At 45.1% G+C, this 19,447-nt stretch overlaps 1 protein-coding gene across 1 annotated transcript; it reads left to right on the top strand.

The window, feature by feature from the left end:
• The first annotated feature begins 6,285 nt into the window (after positions 1–6,285).
• On the top strand, positions 6,286–18,768 carry ube2g2 (ubiquitin-conjugating enzyme E2G 2 (UBC7 homolog, yeast)). The gene is made up of 6 exons (XM_085434834.1): positions 6,286–6,458; positions 7,660–7,695; positions 7,807–7,852; positions 15,795–15,913; positions 17,616–17,756; positions 17,832–18,768. The coding sequence occupies exons 1-6, from the start codon at positions 6,416–6,418 to the stop codon at positions 17,942–17,944; spliced, it is 498 nt and encodes a 165-aa protein (XP_085290960.1). The 5' UTR covers positions 6,286–6,415; the 3' UTR covers positions 17,945–18,768.
• Positions 18,769–19,447: the final 679 nt, after the last annotated feature.

Below are 19,447 nucleotides of genomic sequence, written 5' to 3'. Positions count from 1 at the left end.
GAAAGCCTAAAAACTATGAACAGAGTCCCAGAAAGTTGATTCTGTTCATCTGAAAATGCTACCTGGATGATTGTGCATGCACAGAGACCTATGAGTTAGTGACACAGGGCAGCTCTGGAGGAGTCCAGCACTATAAAGGGAACAAATGGCTCTGAAGGATCAAATGGCTACAAAAACAAATGTAGACTGGTTGGGAATATAAAGAGCTGGTTCAGTGTTTTGTGATCAGGATAAAAACAGCATTGTTCCTCTTATATCCAAGGTTCAACTTATGGATGACCTTTCCTCTCCAGAAGTGAGGGGTAGGAACGTATATTTTAATTGAATTGAATGTTATTTGTATTTCTATGCCCTGTAGTTGGAGACAACACTCTGGTCCCCCATCTTAAAGATGGGAACCACCACCCCAGTCTGCAAGTGCAGAAGCACCACACCAGACCTCTAGGTGGTTCCCTAGGCTGTTCATGGCTCAGATACTGTTTGTATATGGTATATGTTGTAGCTCTGCCACTCCCAGTTGTCAGAGTCAGCTGTGAGATTTGCTAAGCAGCCTCAGTCATCAGAGAGATTTCTTGCCCTGCTGAGCAGCCACAGTCCTCTGAGCACCAAGAGCACCCTGAGTGTGCTGAGCAGTCCCAGCCTCCGCATCCTGAATCTTCAGTGTCCCGAGAATGCAGAGAGGCCAGAGATTTCCATGGGCCCTGCTGAGCAGCTTGGGCCTGAACCAGGGGGTCCAGAGCTCTTGGGTCCCTCTTCACCAGAGCTAAAACCTAAAGAAGAACTATGGATTTGATCAACTGGTCCCTTAATGCAGTTGACACCCTCTTCTCACCAAGACAGCATCCTTTTTTCTTTTTTTTATAACTTTTTATTTATTAATTTACAGTATGAGAATACAAAACATTAGGTCAGCATGGAAGACGTACACAGTCTCCACATTAGTATCTACATACATCATGGTAATATTTAATTACACACAATCCATTTTCCCAGAGCTTCTTGAATTTCTCGAGCTCATCTAAGGGCAAAGGTAAGCCTCTCCATTCCAAAAATTTCTTTCACTATCCCAAACCACTGGGCCAGAGTTGGAGGGTCAGCCTTTAGCCCTCTTTGGGTTATGGCCTTTCTGCTGCTAGCCAATAGTATTTTCAATAAATGACATTTTCAACAAGACAGCATATCCATCATCTTTCATTCGGCTACCTTTGGTATGTTGTTTGTCTTGTGTTTTTAGGGTGTTATGATGTGATGATATGTGCTGGAGTTTTTGTCTCCTCCTCATGCTGACTCCGTCTAAGGATCATTATGAGCAGAAATTCTTTTTTCTCCTGATCTGACCTTTAGTTTTACACATTTCATTGTTTTTCCTTTTGCTACCTAGCCCGACCTGACACCCCAGTGTGAAGTTGTGTATTGTATGTACAGTCAGCAAGGTTTGTCATCTCAGTTCCAGACAACTGCAACCGACAAATAAATGCATTTATCCAAACCAATCCAAAAAGTCCAGAATGAGTGACTCCCGCCCTGCTTGAATCAGAGCAAATGGCTCCTGTGTCACCTCTGGGCCTCTGCTACATAGACTTACATCCACCTCCTCTGTTGTTGCCTGCCTGGTGCCAAGTCTTCTGAGGGCCCTCATCAATGTTATTGACCCCCAGCTAAGCCACCAGTGGTGTCCTGTCACCTCCACCTACAACAGTTTCAATCCAAGCATCCAGAGGGTCTCCTCCCTTGATGCCGTTGTCTGCATCCTGCCAAGCATCCTGAGGGGTCAAATCTGTCACCAACCTCCCAAACCTCCTGAAGGACTCCACTCACTGCTGCGGCATCCTGTCTGGCCTCCTTAGGCGCTCTGCCATCTCTCGCTGGTCATGCCACCAGAAGGTCTTTATTGCCATCATCATCATCAGTCTCCTGTAACCTTTGCCAACACCAACCTCCAGGCAAGTCGCTAGAGGGTCTAGCTTGCTGGTCTCTTGACCTGTCCATTGAGGTGCTGTGTCTATGTCACTGGCATCCTGGCTGGCCCCTAAAGTGTCCGGTTCCCTGTGTTTTCCCCATGACTAGGCTGAACCCTAGAACTGTGTTTTGGACTTTCTGGCCCCCCTGTTTTTCCTTCCTCATCCACCGAGAACAAGTCTGAGTTATTGCCGGCTATGCGGACCAAGCTCTTGCAACGGTTGTATTGTATATAAATGTAGGATCATATCCCCCGTAGCAATGGGCCAGACACCGTATACTCCCAGAGCATCTCTCAGGGACACCGTCGAATTCCTCCAAGTCCACAAAACACATGTAAGATTGGTTGGGAAAACTCCTCGAGAGGATGAAGAGTTGGTCCATTGTTCCACGACCAGGACAAAAACTGCATTATTCCTCCTGTATCCGAGGTTTGACTAACAGACTGACTCTCCTTTCCAGCACCCTGGTATAGACTTTCCTAGGGAGGGAGGCTGAGGAGTGTGATCCCCCTGTAGTTGGAACACACCCTCCAGTCCCCTTTCTTAAAGATGGCAACCACCATCCCGGTCTGCCAATCCAGAGGTACTGCCCATGATCTCCACGCAACATTGCAGACGTGTGTCAACCAGGACAGCCCTATAACATCCTGAGCCTTCAGGAACTCGGGGCGGACCTCAATCACCCCAGGGGCTCTGCCACCAAGCAGTTGTTTAACTGCCTCAGTGACCTCGCCCCCAGAGATTGGCGGGTCATCCATCGCGTCCCCAGACTCTTCCACCACAGAAGACATGCCAGTGGGATTAAGGAGGTCCTTGAAGTATTCCTTTCACCGCCCGACAATTTTCTCAGTCGAAGTCAGCAGTGCTTCACCTGCACTGTACACAGGGCAGGTAGAACACCACTTTCCCCTCCTGAGATGCGTTCAGCTTGGCCTGGTACCTCTCAGCTGCCTCCGAAGTCCCACAGTCTAACCAAGCCCGATAGGACTCCTTCTTCAGCCCGGTGGCTCCCTTCACCTCTGGTGTCCACCATTTGGTTCGGGGGTTATCACCATGACAGGCACCAACCACCTCACCTCAGCTCAGTGCAGCAGCTTCTGCAATGAAGGTGCTGAACATGGTCCATTTGGACTCAATATCCCCAGTCTCCCTCAGAATGTTGTGGAAGCTCTGGTGGAGCTGTGCATTGAAGATCTTGTGGACCGGGGCCTCTGCAAGGCGTTCCCAGCGCACCCTCACTATACATTTAGGTACCTCGGTACCTCTCAACCTCACGCACAGACTCAGGCTCCTTCCCCACCAGAGAGGTGACATTACATGTCCTGATTGCCAGCCTTGGTAGCCAGGGATCGGTCCACCAGTGGCCGCCACCCAGCACACAACGCACCGCCTATGCTGCCTCCTGTGGGTGGTGGACCTGCAGCAGGATGGGCCCATGTCCTTTTTTCGGGCTGTCCTCTGCCAGGCCCCACGGACTAAGGCCTGGCACCCTCCCCAGGCCTGGCTCCAGGGTGGGGCCCTGGTAACCCTAGCAAGCACACATACTCCTTTCTTAAATTCTCTACACTTGGTCTTAGTAGATCTTTCTAGTAGATTTACTACAGATCACCTGAGCCAGGACCAAGATGTTCTATCCAAGTTTCTTACTAAGCACGCTGCTGCTTACAGTTTCCAATCACAGGTTCAGAGTTTGTTTGTTCTTCCTTGTACGAGGGTAAAGACTGAGGGCAACAGAGCTCCGTAGTTTGTGGCGCCAAGGTTATGGAGCAGTCTGCCTCTACAATTACATTTATCTGACTCTGGAGACCTTAACCAGGTCTTCAGTTGAGACTTTTACTGATAGTTGCTGTTATTAAAATGCTTGTTTACATTATTCTGGCTGTTAACGGCACATTAATTTTCTATTATATTTTAATCCGACTTGTTTTACTCTGTTTTGTTGTATAGTGCTTTGTGTCTGTGAAAAGTTTATGATCACTTTAAAAAACAGCTGGGTGATGTGTTGGTTGCAACCATCGTTTATATAATTATCCATACACTGTTTAAGGTTTCGTGTTTGTTTGAATTTCTGATAGATTTTTACCTCCAAACAGATTTAAACCTGACGTCTATCCATACAGAGATCATTTCTATGATAGTTTCATTTTACTTCTTATTGTTTGAAAAATAACTGACTATAATTTACATCTGATATTTCTGTGAAATGTCTGAGATTTGTGATGATTTTTGTGTTTTAGATGTTTTCTTTTTCTTTTCTGCTTAACATGAAACTTCAATGTTAATAATTTAAACTTTGATCCTTTAAAGAATATTTGAATATTGATCATTTAAATGATGACTCAGTTTTTAAAAAACTGATCATTTTGTTATTGAGTATAATACATTTAATGATTTACTTTTTAATACTTTAACATTCGTGTTATCAGCATTCAGTGATTTAATGTTAATTTTGAACACTGATGACTACAATATTGACTATATAATTTAACAGCGATATTTTAAATACTGATGAGTTTAATGCTGATTCTTTAAAGACTATAATTCATATTTGATGCCAAAAATGATTGTTTAACTGTTGATATTATTACATCATTACATTTTAATTTGAGGTCCCCAAACACGCTGTCAAGATGCAGCTGCTGAGACACAAAGCTGCTGCTGTTCGTCTGTAAAACCATAGAGACCCTCAGATCAGTGATTAGGATCAGACCTCCTTTAGAATTAGATTAATTTAGATTTATCGTCAAGCAGCGTATAACAGATCTGTTTGATAATGCAACTGTTTCAGAACATTATCATGTTTACTGATTTCAATTCCATTCTGCTTTATTTACGTAGCCCCACATCGCAACAACATTCACCTTGAGGAGTTTTAAACTGTAACAATAAAACAGTCAGTGTGAGTCAAGCCTCATGATTGGAAGCTCAGTAGGGCTGCAAAAGAAAAGCAGGACTGTTCACCCAAAAAAACATAATCAGAGAAAAGGTCATAAATATTTGTTGTGTAATCAACATTCATTTTCTTTTTATGCTCTTTAGTTCATCTACATCTTGTTGGGGGGAGGCAGCAGAGGGCCTTGAACTAGACTTCCTGATAAAGAGGAACTTACTGCAGCACGTTCTGATGTGGCAGCTGTGTGCAGTTGCAGCATTTGCACACAGCAACAACAATAACAGATAAAAACATCCCTCGGCAGATAATATAGGCAAAATCCAGCAGTTCAATATTCAGGCCACAGAACTTTCTCACTGTATAAAGTAACAAAGTTGAGTTCTGACTGCCGATTATAGTTTGAATATTTTAAAAACAGTCTGGAAACTGCACTCTTAGGTCAAAGGTCACACAGACCAATGAGTCATTACAAGTAAAAAGAGAAAAACAGGAAATCATCACTTTTGGTAAATGGTAAATGGCCTGCATTTGTATAGCGCTTTACTCAGTCCCTAAGGACCCCAAAGCGCTTTACACGTCCAGTCATCCACACATTCACACACTGGTGATGGCAGCTACATTGTAGCCACAGCTGCCCTGGGGCGCACTGACAGAGGCGAGGCTGCCGGACACTGGCGCCACCGGGCCCTCTGACCACCACCAGTTTTACATACTTACTTTTCACATGTGGCACTATTTCCAGGCAGTCATTCGCTGTCAGACACTTCTTCACTCACTATGTGTTAACAGACCTCTCTGCACTAAATCACACTTGTTATTAATCTCTCTTTCACACCATTCTGTCATCCTTCTCTCACCACAACCAGTGGGTCCAGATGGCCCCGCCCCTCCCTGAGCCTGGGAGGTTTCTTCCTGTTAAAAGGGAGTTTTTCCTTCCCACCGTGGCCTTCCCACTGCTCATAGGGGGTCATATGATTGTTGGGTTTTTCTCTGTATGTATTATTGTAGGGTCTACCTTACAATATAAAGCACCCTGAGGTGACTGTTGTTGTGATTTGGCATTGTATAAATAAAGTTGACTTGAATTTAATTAATTAATTAATTTTATCATTTATGTATTTGAGTATTCAACAACAACAACAAAACAGATCTGCTGTGGCACATTTAGACCGTGGCACAGTTAGACCGTAACTTATTATTACATGCATACATCTTGATTCTCAGTCATCCAGGTAAGGAAATCAATTACATACATAAATTAAATTAAATAAAGACAAAATTGAATAAAAAGACTATATAACATTTATTAAAGGCACAAAAACATTTACCTGAGTAAAATTAAGTTTACAATTAAACAAATGACATTAATTATTTTTTATTTGTTTTTAAATGAATTGTTTTTATTTTTGTCGACAGGGTGCGCTGTCTGCTGACACGCAAACTGAAACACGTTTTGCGCATGCTCAGTCGGATCAGCTGTTGGTCCGTTGCTCTGTGAGAACCTGAGAAACTGAGCCACTTTTGTTTATTTGTTTGTTTGTTATTTTCTCCGGTAAACACGATGGCTGGCACAGCGCTCAAGAGACTTATGGCCGAGTACAAACGTGAGTAACGCGAGCCGCTTTCAGCCAATGGGAGGTCTTTTAATGTTAGCTAGCATGCTAAGCTAACAGCTCCGCTAGCGCCTGTATCTCTGTACGAAACTCGTTAAAAGTTCGGTCGATTTGAGCTTTTCTTCGCTGTCCGCGTTTGTTCTTCTGTACCTGCGACTCAAACCGATAACCTGATGAATATCTGGACAGTGTGAATAATCCGGTGTCGGCTTTGTCCACCTGCAGTTTAAACCGCGGTATAATTTGGAGCTTATATAATGTGTTTGTGGCGTTATCCAGAATGTTCCATATAGCTGCCGTCATGTAACTTTCAAAACTTTTCTAAAGTATGTTAAATGAACACAAAGTGCGAACATCATGTTTATCTGTTGGTTACAGGAGCACAGAGCGCAGGTGGAAAACTCGCTGCGAGGCTTCAGCGCTGCACTGACACGGCGGCTGATTTGCCTTTTCTGAAAGTGATAAATTTGAAGGTTTTTAAATGTAATTTGGTGCACTGAGGGCTAACGATAAGAACTTGAACTGGGGGATTAGCCTCGGTACACATTCATATTTAGGCCTGTCATTTATTTAATGCGCTCATTTCAGGCTGCTACACTTTAATCTTGTGTAATAATGTGAATTCTGCATAGATTAGTCGATTCATTCAAGATTCAAGAACTTCATTGTCATGTACACCGCAAAACACAAATGGTTACGCAGAGCAATGAAATTCTTAGTTTGCACGTTCCCTAAAAGAAAGTAAAACACACAAACAGTGCTTTGTGAATCTTGTAGTTTATGTGGGTGTAAACAGAATTTAAAGTGCAAGTAGTTGCAACACTGTCACAGTGATAATATATACAGAGTATATATTAAGGTGTATACGTAGAGCTATGTATAACAATTGCAACTTTACAGGTTAGGGGTAATTACAGTTGTATTATGTTGTGTATAAGTGTTCGAACTTGCAGATTTACAGTTATGGATAAACAGTTCGACATAGATCATTGTGGTAAATCTGATTGGTATTTAAGATAATTGGGACGTCTTTTATAACTGCTTTCTTGCTTTAGGCTGTTTTTAAATGAATAAATGTTAATCATTTCTTCAACATGGGAAAGCAAACAATCTATCAGCTGTTTAAAAATGTGACTGAGACCGATCACAGCAGAGGTCAAAGGTCACTCATCTTTCTGTGTTTGTGTTTCAGAGCTGACCTTGAACCCACCTGAGGGCATCGTGGCAGGTGAGACACCAGAACACATCTGTAGCTTCTGCAGATGTGTCTTCAGATGTTCAGCGTGTTGTTCCAACAGTCAGACACCCGAGATTTAAAGAGTTTGTGTTTGCTGTGCAGGTCCAGTGAACGAGGAGAACTTCTTCGAGTGGGAGGCTCTCATCATGTGAGTACCCCGTCTCCATGGAAACACACGTTTGAGTCATTTTTGGGTGTTTGTATTTGTTTTGGAGTGTTATTGTGTATGTGTCAGTTAGGGCTGCCACAAACGATTATTTTGATAGTCGACTAGTCACCGATTATTTTTGCGATTAGTCGACTAATCACATCATCATCCATTGGACATACAGCGTACAGCTTATTGCACCAGCAGCATCTGCTCTTATATAACTATCATTAGCTTACAGCTTTAAGTGTTTAAGTTAAGTGCTAACTAAAAATAAAGACAAGATGATAGTTTATTAAATTTTAATGACATTTGCAGATTGTTTCGGTGAAGTTTAATAAACTCCTTGCTATCTAAAATATAACAGGACACCGGAGTAAATTCTCGAGCATCTCACACTTCTGATAATCAGCTGTCTGCTTGACGTTTATTCAGCTGTGTAAAAACTATAACTTTAATCTCAGACAAACGGATTTACTCAGGAACAAATAAAATACTAAAAAAAAGCCAAACAATAACATTTTAAGCTAAGTGACGGCAGTGGGTTTGAAAACGATGTGCTGGGAGTCCGGTGTTCTCACGGCTCTAGTGAGCCTAGCCCCCGGCTAGCTATCGAGCTAGTGGGTAACAGACGTCTCCGAAAACGTCGGAGCGCTTTTGAAAATATGCGGTGTCCTGATAAACTGAGCAGATATTTGAGGTTTACACAGCTACATTCTCGCCTGAAAATATGTTAAACGTTTATTTTGTGACCCAGAAAGAATAATAAGAGTAATATTAAAACTAACTAGCTGCCGCCATTGTTGACAACAGAGCTGGGCTGCGCTATGAATTCTGGGACACAGTTTCTTCTTCTTCGGGGTTTAACAGCAGCTGGCATCCTTGTACATGCAGTGCTGCCATCTTCTGTTTCAGTCCGTTATTACACTCTTAAATCCTGCTACTTATTCCTGCGGCTTTCAGGATCTTACAAAGCTTCAAACGACGCGTCGACTATTAAATCAGTCGTCGACGATTTTGATAGTCGACGTAATCGTGACTAGTCGACTAATCGTGGCAGCCCTAGTGTCAGTTATAACTCGACTCTCACAGCCACTTTATTTGGTACAGTTCACTAGTACTGGGTTAGAGCTCCTTTAACTCTTAGGTGCTTGGCTTCAACTGGGTTATACAAGCATCACAGGTTTTGGTTTGTGTGGACATGACATCATCATGACCTCATGATGCTGGTGCATCCATGAATCTGTCGATGTGAATCTGAAGCAAAGGAGGATCCCTGCTTTCAGGTTGTTAACGCCAAACTCAGAATGTAGCAGCAGGAATCGAGACTCATCAGAGCGCTTTTTATCTTCTGCTGTCCGGTTTTGGTGAGTCTGAGTGAACTGTATCCTCCACTTCCTGTTCTTAAAGAGCCAGTTACCTGCTCCTTCTGTCCTTTCCCACGCTGCTCTGTTGTAAGGTGCTGTTTGCAAGGCAGCGCGTAGCAGGTATAAAATGTCCTTTAGCTGGTGGGAGTGGCACCGGTGTGGTCTTCTGCCGCTGTAGATCATCTGTTCTAAGGCTCAGGGGTGCTTTTCTGCATACCTCGGTTGTTATGAGTGGTTATTTGAGTTTGTTGCTTTTACTATCAGCTTGAAGCCGTCCAGGGCTCGCAAAATTGCTAGCCCGGCGTCCCGGAGCTAGCGATATCTCCGGTCGAGCGACCGAAATCTATCTCAGCCCCACCCGTCGGGTTATCATATAGCTCAGTTCAGTCACCTGAAGCACTTCTGTGAGCACCAGCATTTGTCTAATTTGGCTGTTGCACAAACGAGTTACTTTCACTTCTGTGCTGAGTGCTTAAAGGTCAGGCTCAGTCATGAAAGCAGCGACGGAGCTCCATAGATCCACTAATCACACTAATTGCATTTAAAAAGCGAACAATGCTGCTCCCTCATGGCTTTAACCTCCCGTCTGCTGGGATCAGTTGTCTGATCCTTTTATTAGCAGCTGTTAGTGTTTGTAACAGGCTCACCTCTCTGTATTTGTTTCTTTAACCTGCTTCACACTTTATGCCAAACTCAGAAAGTAAAAACCTGCAGTTTGAGTCATGAAGTCACCCTCATACGTGTAAACCATGGCAACTAAACTCACAGGTTCAGTGTGACGATGACCGAGTGAGACCAGAAGGTGTCGCTGTTCTCAAAGTGTTGGAGATGAAACACAGCTATCGGTACACTCCCCACTAACACAAAGTTAAGGCAAGTCAGTGGATTTATGGCTGGAAGAAAACAGAGCAGGAAACAAGACAACACAAAAGTGTTCAAATTTAAACGCTGGGGAGTAAATATGTGTCTTCAGGTGGATTTTAAAGATGTCGAGTGTTGGAGAAGTCTTAATCTGAAGACCAAGGCCTGGTCTACCTACAGAAACAACCAGGAGCATCATTCTCCATGAAGTGTGGACACAGCTGAGGACCAACAAAGATGTTCAAGTGTCATTTTAACTGTGAGGTGTGTTTTTAAAGAGGACATGAAACACTGAACATGTTTACCCCACTGATCCTGACACACCGGGGCCCTGTTTCAGGAAGCCGGTTTAGTGCAAACTCTGAGTAAGTATACCCTGAGTTAACGAAAACTCTGGGTTTTCGGTTTCACAAAGCGAGTTTAGATTAATTCTGAGCGAGTTACTATGACGACACACTCCGTGAAGCTAACCTGCCCCCTAGCAGGTTAGCTTCAACTAACCCTGACGTTCTCCGCCTCTTTGTCGGAAACCTGACTGTAGGAAGTGTCAGACATGGCGTGCCCCTTCCTTGAAGAGCCAGTAGATGTTGAAGCCCAAATTCTCCGCAGAGCTCTCCGCCGGGAGAGAGTGATTAGAGCGCGTTTGGACATTTTATCATTTCCTGATGATTTCCTGTGTGAACGTTACCGTTTTTCAGCACAATCTATAATTTATTTGAATAACATCCTCAGGCCTAATATTGCTCATGTGACACATCGCGGACATCCTCTCAGTTCTGTACATATTATTTGTATTGCACTTCGGTTTTTTGCAAACGGGAGCTTTCTGTATAATATTGGTGATGCTGAGCACGTTTCCAAGGCTACCGTCTGTCGGGCAGTTGCACTGAAACGTCTCCTGTACTCGTTTGTGGTGTTCCCCGGTCATAGACCCACAAGATTTATCAAAGAGGGATGCCACAAAATTGCAGGTATCAGGATGAACGAAACTTAATTCATGATGTGGTGATATTTGAACTACTACTTAAATTTTACATTTATTCTCACGGTTCCCAGGCGTGATTGGCTGTATAGATGGCACTCACATTCCAATCATTGCTCCTTCAGTAAATGAAGGAGACTATGTGAACAGGAAGTCTTTCCACAGCATTAATGTACAGGTACATAGTTCCCTGTAGCATTTCAAACTAACAAATTATTTCATTATAGTAATGGATGCTAATTTGTGTTCTCTGCACTGTGAAGATCATATGTGATGCTGCCAACATTATCACAAATGTGGAAGCCAACTGCTCAGCCTCTGTGAGTGGTGGTGGTGGAGGACCCCCACCTGTTTTTCGGGCCTCCGCTTTTTTTCTGTTGGCTATAACGGGTCACCTTTGAGCATACAGAGTAAGCAAATATGTACTTGTAATGTGCTCAGATAATTTCAATAAGTGCTTACAGAGGGGAAATTAATGTAGCCTCTAACTGCAATTGATTTACATGGGACAAACAGACCAAGCACTATGGCTCATAATACAATTACACCTTACCTGTTTGGACTATATTTTTATATTTCATTTTTACTTGCTGCCAGGAACGTTTGGGGCCTGTTGGGTTGCACCTGCGCTCACATCACATCACAAAATAAAATGTATAAAATAAAATATAATAAAATAACGTGTTAAATGGGTGGAAATCCCTAGATCAGTGTTTAAATTAACACTCACGCATTGACTCTGTCGGCTATGTTTTGCCATGCATGCTCACTTTCTTTTGCAGCTGTGGCTGTGTTACTTTTTTTCCGCGCAATTTGCATGTTATCGGCATATGCTGCCATCAGAATTTCGGCCTCAAGCGCTGTGAAATACATTGACTGCGCCTTCTTTCCCTCCGTCTCCATGGTGACTCGCTTAATCTGTGCTCCACTAATCAGGGCTTTATGTATCCTCGTCCGCGCGCTTAACTTGGGGTTAAAGCAACTCCGCGTTGACTGAACTACTTGTTATCAGCCTTTCTGAAACCGAATATTCCGAGTTGGACAGTTCGGGGTTACTCAACCCTGAGTATCGTTTTTCACTCTGAGTTTTCTAAACCGGCTTTCTGAAATAGGGCCCGGGTCATGTTCAGCACCATCTTCTGTCAGTACGAGCGTGACGTCATGTGATTGGTTGGTTGAGGCTAACAGACTCACATTAGTTTATGTTAGCTAACTAGTGACAGGATCGATACCTCAGAGGAAAATAGGGACATTAAAGCTAAACATCAGTGTGAGGGGATCACTGTAGTGCTGCAGCAGTGAGTTTATGTGAAACCAGGACATACTGTGGACATACTGTCCACTTTACTGTCTGTGTCTGTAGCAGGAAGTGGCTGTTTGGCTAGCTGCACTGAAACAGGAAATCCAGCTGTTAGCCGTGATGTTGGTGTTTGTAAAGGACAGTGTAGAGGAGAGGCTGTTAGCTGCAGCCAACCAACCACCTGACGTCACGTTCGTACTGACAGAAACATGTTTTTATAACTTTAAGCTGTTATTTGTTAAATCCAGCTTCACAGCAGTTACATGTGTGTCAGAGTCAGAGCTCAGTGGGGTAAATTAGCCTCGATGTGTTCAGTGTTTCATGTCCTCTTTAATACGCTGTTAGACAAAAACATTTCTTATCAGTTATTAAAGATGCTGCAGCTTCGTGCTGTCTCAGACCAAAATTAGTCTCAGCAAGAACTGAAGCGACAAGCTACAGAGAACATCTGCTGATCCTGAGACTCTTCAAGGAGTCAGAAAACCATCTGCTGAAGGTGTTTCACCTGTGACTGGAAGAAGTTACAGTGGATCTAAATCCATTAAAACACCCCAGATGTGGACCCACAGCTGTGTACTCTGAGTACTCGGTGTGAAAGTAGACATCCTGACTGCAGTAGATGTCCAGAAGTTATTGTACCTAAGAAACCAACATGAACATGATGTCAGTGAAGGCAGCGCCCTCAGTCTGTCATTAGTAACGGAGCCTTCTGTTGTTGTGGATGTTGGCGTGACAGCAGCTTCAGTCTGCCCTTCAATTTAACCTGCAGCTCGTGCTGCGGCCAACCATCCACATACCTGCCATCCCCCTGACCGATGACATCACCGCGCCACACCCTATCATTACCGAGGTCATTACCTGAGCAGGTCGGCCCTCTGAGCTGCGCTTTGAGATGCTGTTTCTTCATGGGAAGACGTCTGAGCTGCCTGCTCATGTTTAACGGCTGGCTGTTTTGTGCCTCGTTGGTTGGTCGAAGATTCAGAAACAAGCTGCTGGGAGCGCCCCGATCCTCTGCCATGGCTCCGCCTACACTGATAGACAGCTGGAGGTGTTTCAGACGCAAACAGGGATCACCTGTGTCAGACGGGACCCGCCCACCTGTGTCAGACGGGACCCGCCCACCTGTGTCAGACTGGACCCAGTATGCTCACAGACGAGCCGTTGGTGTTTTCGGTGCTGTCACCAGGCAGTATACATGTGTGTTTTATAGACAGTCACAGGAGTCCACTTGTGAATACGAGCTCTTTGACGCTCAGTTGTTTCCGCTCTTTGAACCTCTGGCGCTCTGACTTGTTTTGTCCTCAGCTGGTCAGCGTCCTTGTGTCCCGGTCGCCAGCGATGTGCCAGTTAAAGTGATGCAAGGTACTCGCTCCAAACCTTACATTCATAAAGCTGTAGCGGCGTCACTGTTTGGATCCAGGTGATGAAACCCTTTGATTTGATCAAACTGCTCTCAGATCTGATAAAAGAACACGCGTCAGACGAGCGCTGATTGGTAGCACAGATAGCCAATCAGAGTGTGTGTGGTCAGTGATTAGAGCGGCTGATGGTGGAGGAGGTGAAGCCGAAGTAATCTGCAGACAGGCGATCAGATCGGCTGATCTGCCTGACCTCAGATCTGTGATGTGCTCAGATATTCAAACGTCCTCTTGAACTCTGATGACTCAGAAGCTCCATGACGGCGTAACGATCATAAACACGCTGTGATACCGGCGCCGTGTCCTTGCAGCTGATACGGATCGGTGAGCTTCAAACAGCTGCCGCTAGGGCTGTTCGATATAACGATATATATCGGATGACGATATAAAAACGTCCATAGTTTCATTTTACGCTATCGTTTGTTTCGTGGTGTCGCAAAATAAACTGTTTACAGCAATATTTGTTCATGGTTCTGATGTCACTGTAGTGGCTATATTCATTTATTAAAGTTCTCTTTCTCTTATATTTAATATAACCACACTACAGACAAGCGCCTGGTTTTATGTGTTGTTGTTAGCAACAGCAACGGTAACAGCATCGCGTGTCCGCTTGTTTATGTTCCACATAAACCTTTCACAATAAAACTCAAGATCCTGTTGAGACTTTTCAAAATAAACTGAATCACGTGAAAGATGCAGATTATTTACGATGAGAAGTAAAAAAGAGCCGTCAGGTGCTAAAAAATAAACCTTAGACTCAAACGTTAGAACAGGCTTTTCCCCGCAGCACGCCGTGTAATAAATACAAAGAAAACGGCGCCGTTACAACTTATGTCTAAAAATGTATAGTTTCATGCATCGTTAAAACACTCGAGGACGCGCAGCTGGAAACACTTCACACAAGACGAGCTGCCCGAGATTCACAGAATTTACAGAAAATGTTACATTTTTGTGATCTATATCGTTATCGGACGATAGATGTCTTATATCGGGATGTGAGATTTTGGTCATATCGCACAGCCCTAGCTGCAGGAGCAGAACAGCTTCTCCAAGCCGGTTCAAAGATCTGCTTCTAAAGGAGCCACAGGACGTTCTCCCCAAGTAACTGAAACTACTCCAACAGCTGTGTGGGGAGCCACTCCGCTTTTTCTGACAGGACGTTTTTCCATGAGAAAGGTACGCTGAGACCAAGTACAGCAACAACACAATACTAACAACAATAAGAGTAAGTAAGGAGATAAAGTATATGTCACTGTAGACGAAGCAGCAGCATGTACACAGCATGCTTACAGTCCAGCGTTCTTTCTAAGATCTTCTCATCATTTGGTCTGAACATCAGACCCACGTTATGTTGAAGTAAGTCAGTATTTGTCTCCTTACACAGACTGACACTGGCTGGGTTTGGAGTCAGGTTGGTTCATCTCCTTCTTCTGACTCGAGAACAAAGTTAGTTTTTTTCAACAAACACATTTTTGTTGAAAAACAACAAACTTTTTGCTTTCCAGCAACAAATATTCAAATCTGAGTGGCGTCTGAAAAACATGAAGACAAACACGTGAAATGAGTTTGTTAGCTGCTGGTGCTGATGGAGAGAGCAGGTGTTAATGTTCCTGTTTGCTTTGCTGTCTCCGTGTTCCACGTGTCTTTGTTTACAAGGAACATTAATCTCTGTTTTTACCTGTGTGCCTCCCAAGGCTGCTCACACCTGATTAGTCAACAGGACAGAAACCTGCAGATGTTCACATCCAGATGTGTTCATAGAGACCGGGTTACCTGTTCTGAAGCTGCTCCTTCAGGTTCTCAAGGGAGATAAAAATTTGTTAGAGGATCATGAAATCAGAGTGAGGGTCACCTGTGCACAGGTGTTACAGAGACGGGAACAGAAAGAGCAGCAGATTAAACTTAAAAACCCGTCCAGCTGCTAACAGGTGATCCGGGCGGGTTCTCCAAGTTCTTCAGGTGCTCTTTGGTTTCGTGCCCTCTGGGTCTCACATGTACTTCCTGTGTGTTTCAGGGGTCCTCAGGACACGTGCTTCGAAGGCGGAGTGTTTCCAGCCATCCTCAGCTTCCCCTCCGATTACCCCCTCAGTCCTCCAAAGATGAGGTTCACCTGCGACATGTTTCACCCCAACAGTAAGTCCACCTGCGGCTGAGCTCCGCCCCCTCACCTGCACAGACAGCTTGTGTTCTCACAGGGTTTTATGAAGGTTAAAGCTCGGTTCAGACTGGAGGTGTGTTTGTGGAGAAGCTGATGTGATGTTTATCCTCTCTCCCTCTCAGTCACTTTAATCCAGCACAGTGAATCACCGCAGCGACGAGCTCGTGTTTCCGCGGTTTTAGACTCGTTTAGAGCCTCGCTCTCAGCTTTTAACCCGTCATGTTCACCTGAAAACAGACAAACTCTTAAACACACCTGGCACACCTGAGTTACTCCAGGTGTGCCTCAGGTTCCTGAACAGAACACGCTTGGTTTGCGTCTGTTTTGATAGGTAAACAGACCGCAGTGACCCCCTCAGTCATGTGACAAGTCATGTGACACAAGGCTGCATTGTCACAGTAACGGCCAAAGCTCCTGAGAGTCGGTTTGACTTCAAAGCAGTCATGTGACCAGTCACAGCACGCAGCACTAATGTGAACATGCTGCTAACGTGCTGTTAGCATGCTGTTAGCGCGCTGTCATTACTGCTGTGATTAGAGTGCTGAGCCATGATGTCACAGCAGGGTAACAGTCTGAGCACGCTCAGTTCTGATTAGAGGACAAGCTGTTTGCTGCTGGCCCATCATCACCACCCTGCACCAGCATGCCCCCGAGCTGAACTTCCTCCTGCAACTGTAGCGTCTGATCATCCATCAACAGCCTGCAACCGCCGCAGGTGAAACCCACGAAGAAGAAAACACTGAGCGGGCCTGAACCTCCTCAAAGGTGATGGAAAAAACACGTCTCAGGTTTCAAAAGAAGAGAAAAAGTTTTCAAACTTTCTGAGCTGAACGTTTACTCACCATCTGCCCTGCATGGCACCGCTCGCACAGGTGAGAACAGGTGCCAGGCTGCCAGCAGGTGTCTGTAGGTCTGCACCACCCAGCTCCTCTGCATCAAACCTGTTGTTTCATAGAAATGTGAAATATCTGAACGAATAAATATAAAGGTTGTTCTCCCTCCTGCATGGCTCCAGCTGCAGCAGGAGGTTTATCTTGTTTCCTGAATTGTTGGAAGCTGAGATTCAAATGTGAAATGATCAGATTAACTGCTCGGCTCTCGTATCTATTGTGTGCTGATAAAACAGCAGCTGTCAAAGCAGGAACGTCAGACAGCCGACAGGAAGCACTTTGCACACTGATAACAACGAGATGTTTGATGGAGTGCTGCCTCACCTGACGGGAGGCTTGTTTACCTGTCAGGTGTTGTTCTACTGCACCTGTGAGGACTCGATGGCCGGGCGGCACTTTGAGGAGCAGATAAAGAACATCCTGTTTCCAAATATGTCCTCGCTGAAAGTGTTTAATGAAGTTTTTACAAAAAAATGAATCCCAAAAACTCAAAGAGAGGCTCACGACACGACACGCGGGTCTCAGCTTTAATGAAGCGTTTGAACAGAAATGTCTTAAAATCAGATTCACAGCATTCAGAAACATCCACCCATGCATGTCAGGTGGGTGGAGCCTGTCCCAGCAGCAGGTCCACCTGGACAGGTCACCAGTCTGGCAGCATTCGCACCTGTGGGCATTACAAACTAAACCTGTGTGTTGAACTGGTCGTCGTTAAATATGTTGGATTCTTTCAGATGGGCGGGCTGAGTCGCGCTCCCTTACTAATCATCTTCCTCCTCCTCCTCAGTCTATCCGGACGGTCGGGTCTGTATCTCCATCCTCCATGCTCCGGGCGACGATCCGATGGGATATGAGAGTAGTGCAGAGAGGTGGAGTCCGGTCCAGAGTGTAGAGAAGATCCTGCTGTCTGTGGTCAGCATGCTGGCAGGTAATCACACACCTTTCTGTGATGTCATCATGTGTAAACCATGCTTCACCTCCGTACTCGGTCCTCTCCTCTCAGAGCCCAACGATGAGAGCGGAGCGAACGTCGATGCCTCCAAGATGTGGCGGGAAGATCGAGAGCAGTTCAACAAACTCGCCCAGAAGATCGTACGCAAGTCTCTGGGCCTGTAGAGATGATGTCATCAGCCTGCGCCCTGTGTGTGTGTGTGTGTGTGTGTGTGTGTGTGTGTGTGTGTGTGTGTGTGTGTGTGTGTGTGTGTGTGTGTGTACAGCAGAAACAAATGGCATGGACAGACACACATACACAGGGCGCTCAGTATGGACAGATCAATACATAAACTGATGGATGGAAGCCGATCAAAGGACACAAACCAAACGCGATGACATCACCACCACCTTCACTCCGACAGCAGCAGCAGAAACGCCGCCGCCATACCTCGTCCGTCTCCTCTGCAGGACAATATTTATCAATAAATTCATGAAAAGATCAATTTAAACTTTGTTTGTATAGGATAGAAATGATGTTTTACCTGAAGCTGTTGTCCCATAGCGCCCCCTGCTGTGCCGCCTGGTGCTGTCAGTGTACAGTCGTCGACACAGAGGGGAGCCGGTCTGATGTCCAGGAAGTTTCTCATCATTCCGATCTGGTTTAAAGTTCAGGGATTCAGACTGCTGACGGATCGAAAGAGTCCTGCAACCGCAGTACCCCGCCCCGCCCCGACTCCTGCTTCCTGTTTCTGTTCGTTTGCTGCTGTTGGCGAGAAATCGTTTCTGATCTGACTGGTTGATAAACGTGGACTCGGACTGGACGTCCGGTCGGACGGAAGCACGCCGGCTTCTCTCAGCAGGACTTCATGCACTTTATGTCTTCCTGAAGGAGGACGTCGCGATGGTTCAGCTCGCTGAGGAGCTGACGGGAGCACAGAGCTTTAGTTTGAAGGGTTTCTTTGAGTTTGTCTGATTTAACAAACGATTAATAAAAAATACCAAGAGCAGAGCGTGAGCTGGTTATTCATTACATCTGAAAGCAGGTCCAACATTTAATAAAGCTGCCTTTTTTCTCTCACTGCAGTTTTGTTCAAATAATATCAGCTGAGAAATGTAAGCCCAGTGTCGGCCCACAGCCCGACACCTTCCTGTTTTGTGATGTGCTGGGGTTCAGACCTTCAGGGCTCAGATGTCACATTTCTAAATAAAGTGGCGTTTTCTCGAAGCGCCGCTGAAGCAGAAGCACCTATAAATGTCTGAGATCACATGCAGATTTAAACCTGAGCTTATCCCGGATCAGTCTGTTTTAACCTCGCCGCGACTCTTGACTCAGCTCACGTCAGCGCTGAGTCAAGTCTGCAGATAAAAAGGACGAGTGCAGATGAGAGGGGTCGGCGAGGGAGGTGACATGCCATGACAGCAGCTTCCTGTCTGGGCCTGCCTCAGACATAAAGACATGAAAGGAAGGCAGCATCAGTTACAGAGCGCAGGCAGCCCACAGCTCATGCAGGTAATCTGATTACCTGGTCCTGTCTGCTTAGCCCAGGTCTGTTCTGTCAGGCATTCTGTCACAGTTCAGAGTAATCCTTATCTGACACGCCATCCTCTGTGAAACAAGCTGCTTCTCTTTAACATCCGACTCACTAAGGTCCACTTTCTGATTGGCCAACTTCAGGAAGCCTGCTG

Source organism: Copadichromis virginalis, linkage group LG16, assembly GCF_057382275.1.
Source record: "Copadichromis virginalis isolate Kocher_CV1m ecotype Utaka linkage group LG16, C_Virginalis_male_GT1.1, whole genome shotgun sequence".
In the NCBI taxonomy this organism is placed as follows: domain Eukaryota; kingdom Metazoa; phylum Chordata; class Actinopteri; order Cichliformes; family Cichlidae; genus Copadichromis; species Copadichromis virginalis.
This window is presented reverse-complemented; position numbering and strand designations above follow the sequence as displayed.

What these genes read in the sequence shown, in the direction of transcription:
- ube2g2 (XM_085434834.1), top strand. Translation starts at nt 6,416, where the DNA reads ATGGCTGGCACAGCGCTCAAGAGACTTATGGCCGAGTACAAAC. An exon ending in ACTTATGGCCGAGTACAAAC is followed by an intron (nt 6,459 to 7,659) that starts GTGAGTAACGCG and finishes TTTGTGTTTCAG; the next exon opens with AGCTGACCTTGAACCCACCT. An exon ending in TGTGGTCAGCATGCTGGCAG is followed by an intron (nt 17,757 to 17,831) that starts GTAATCACACAC and finishes CTCTCCTCTCAG; the next exon opens with AGCCCAACGATGAGAGCGGA.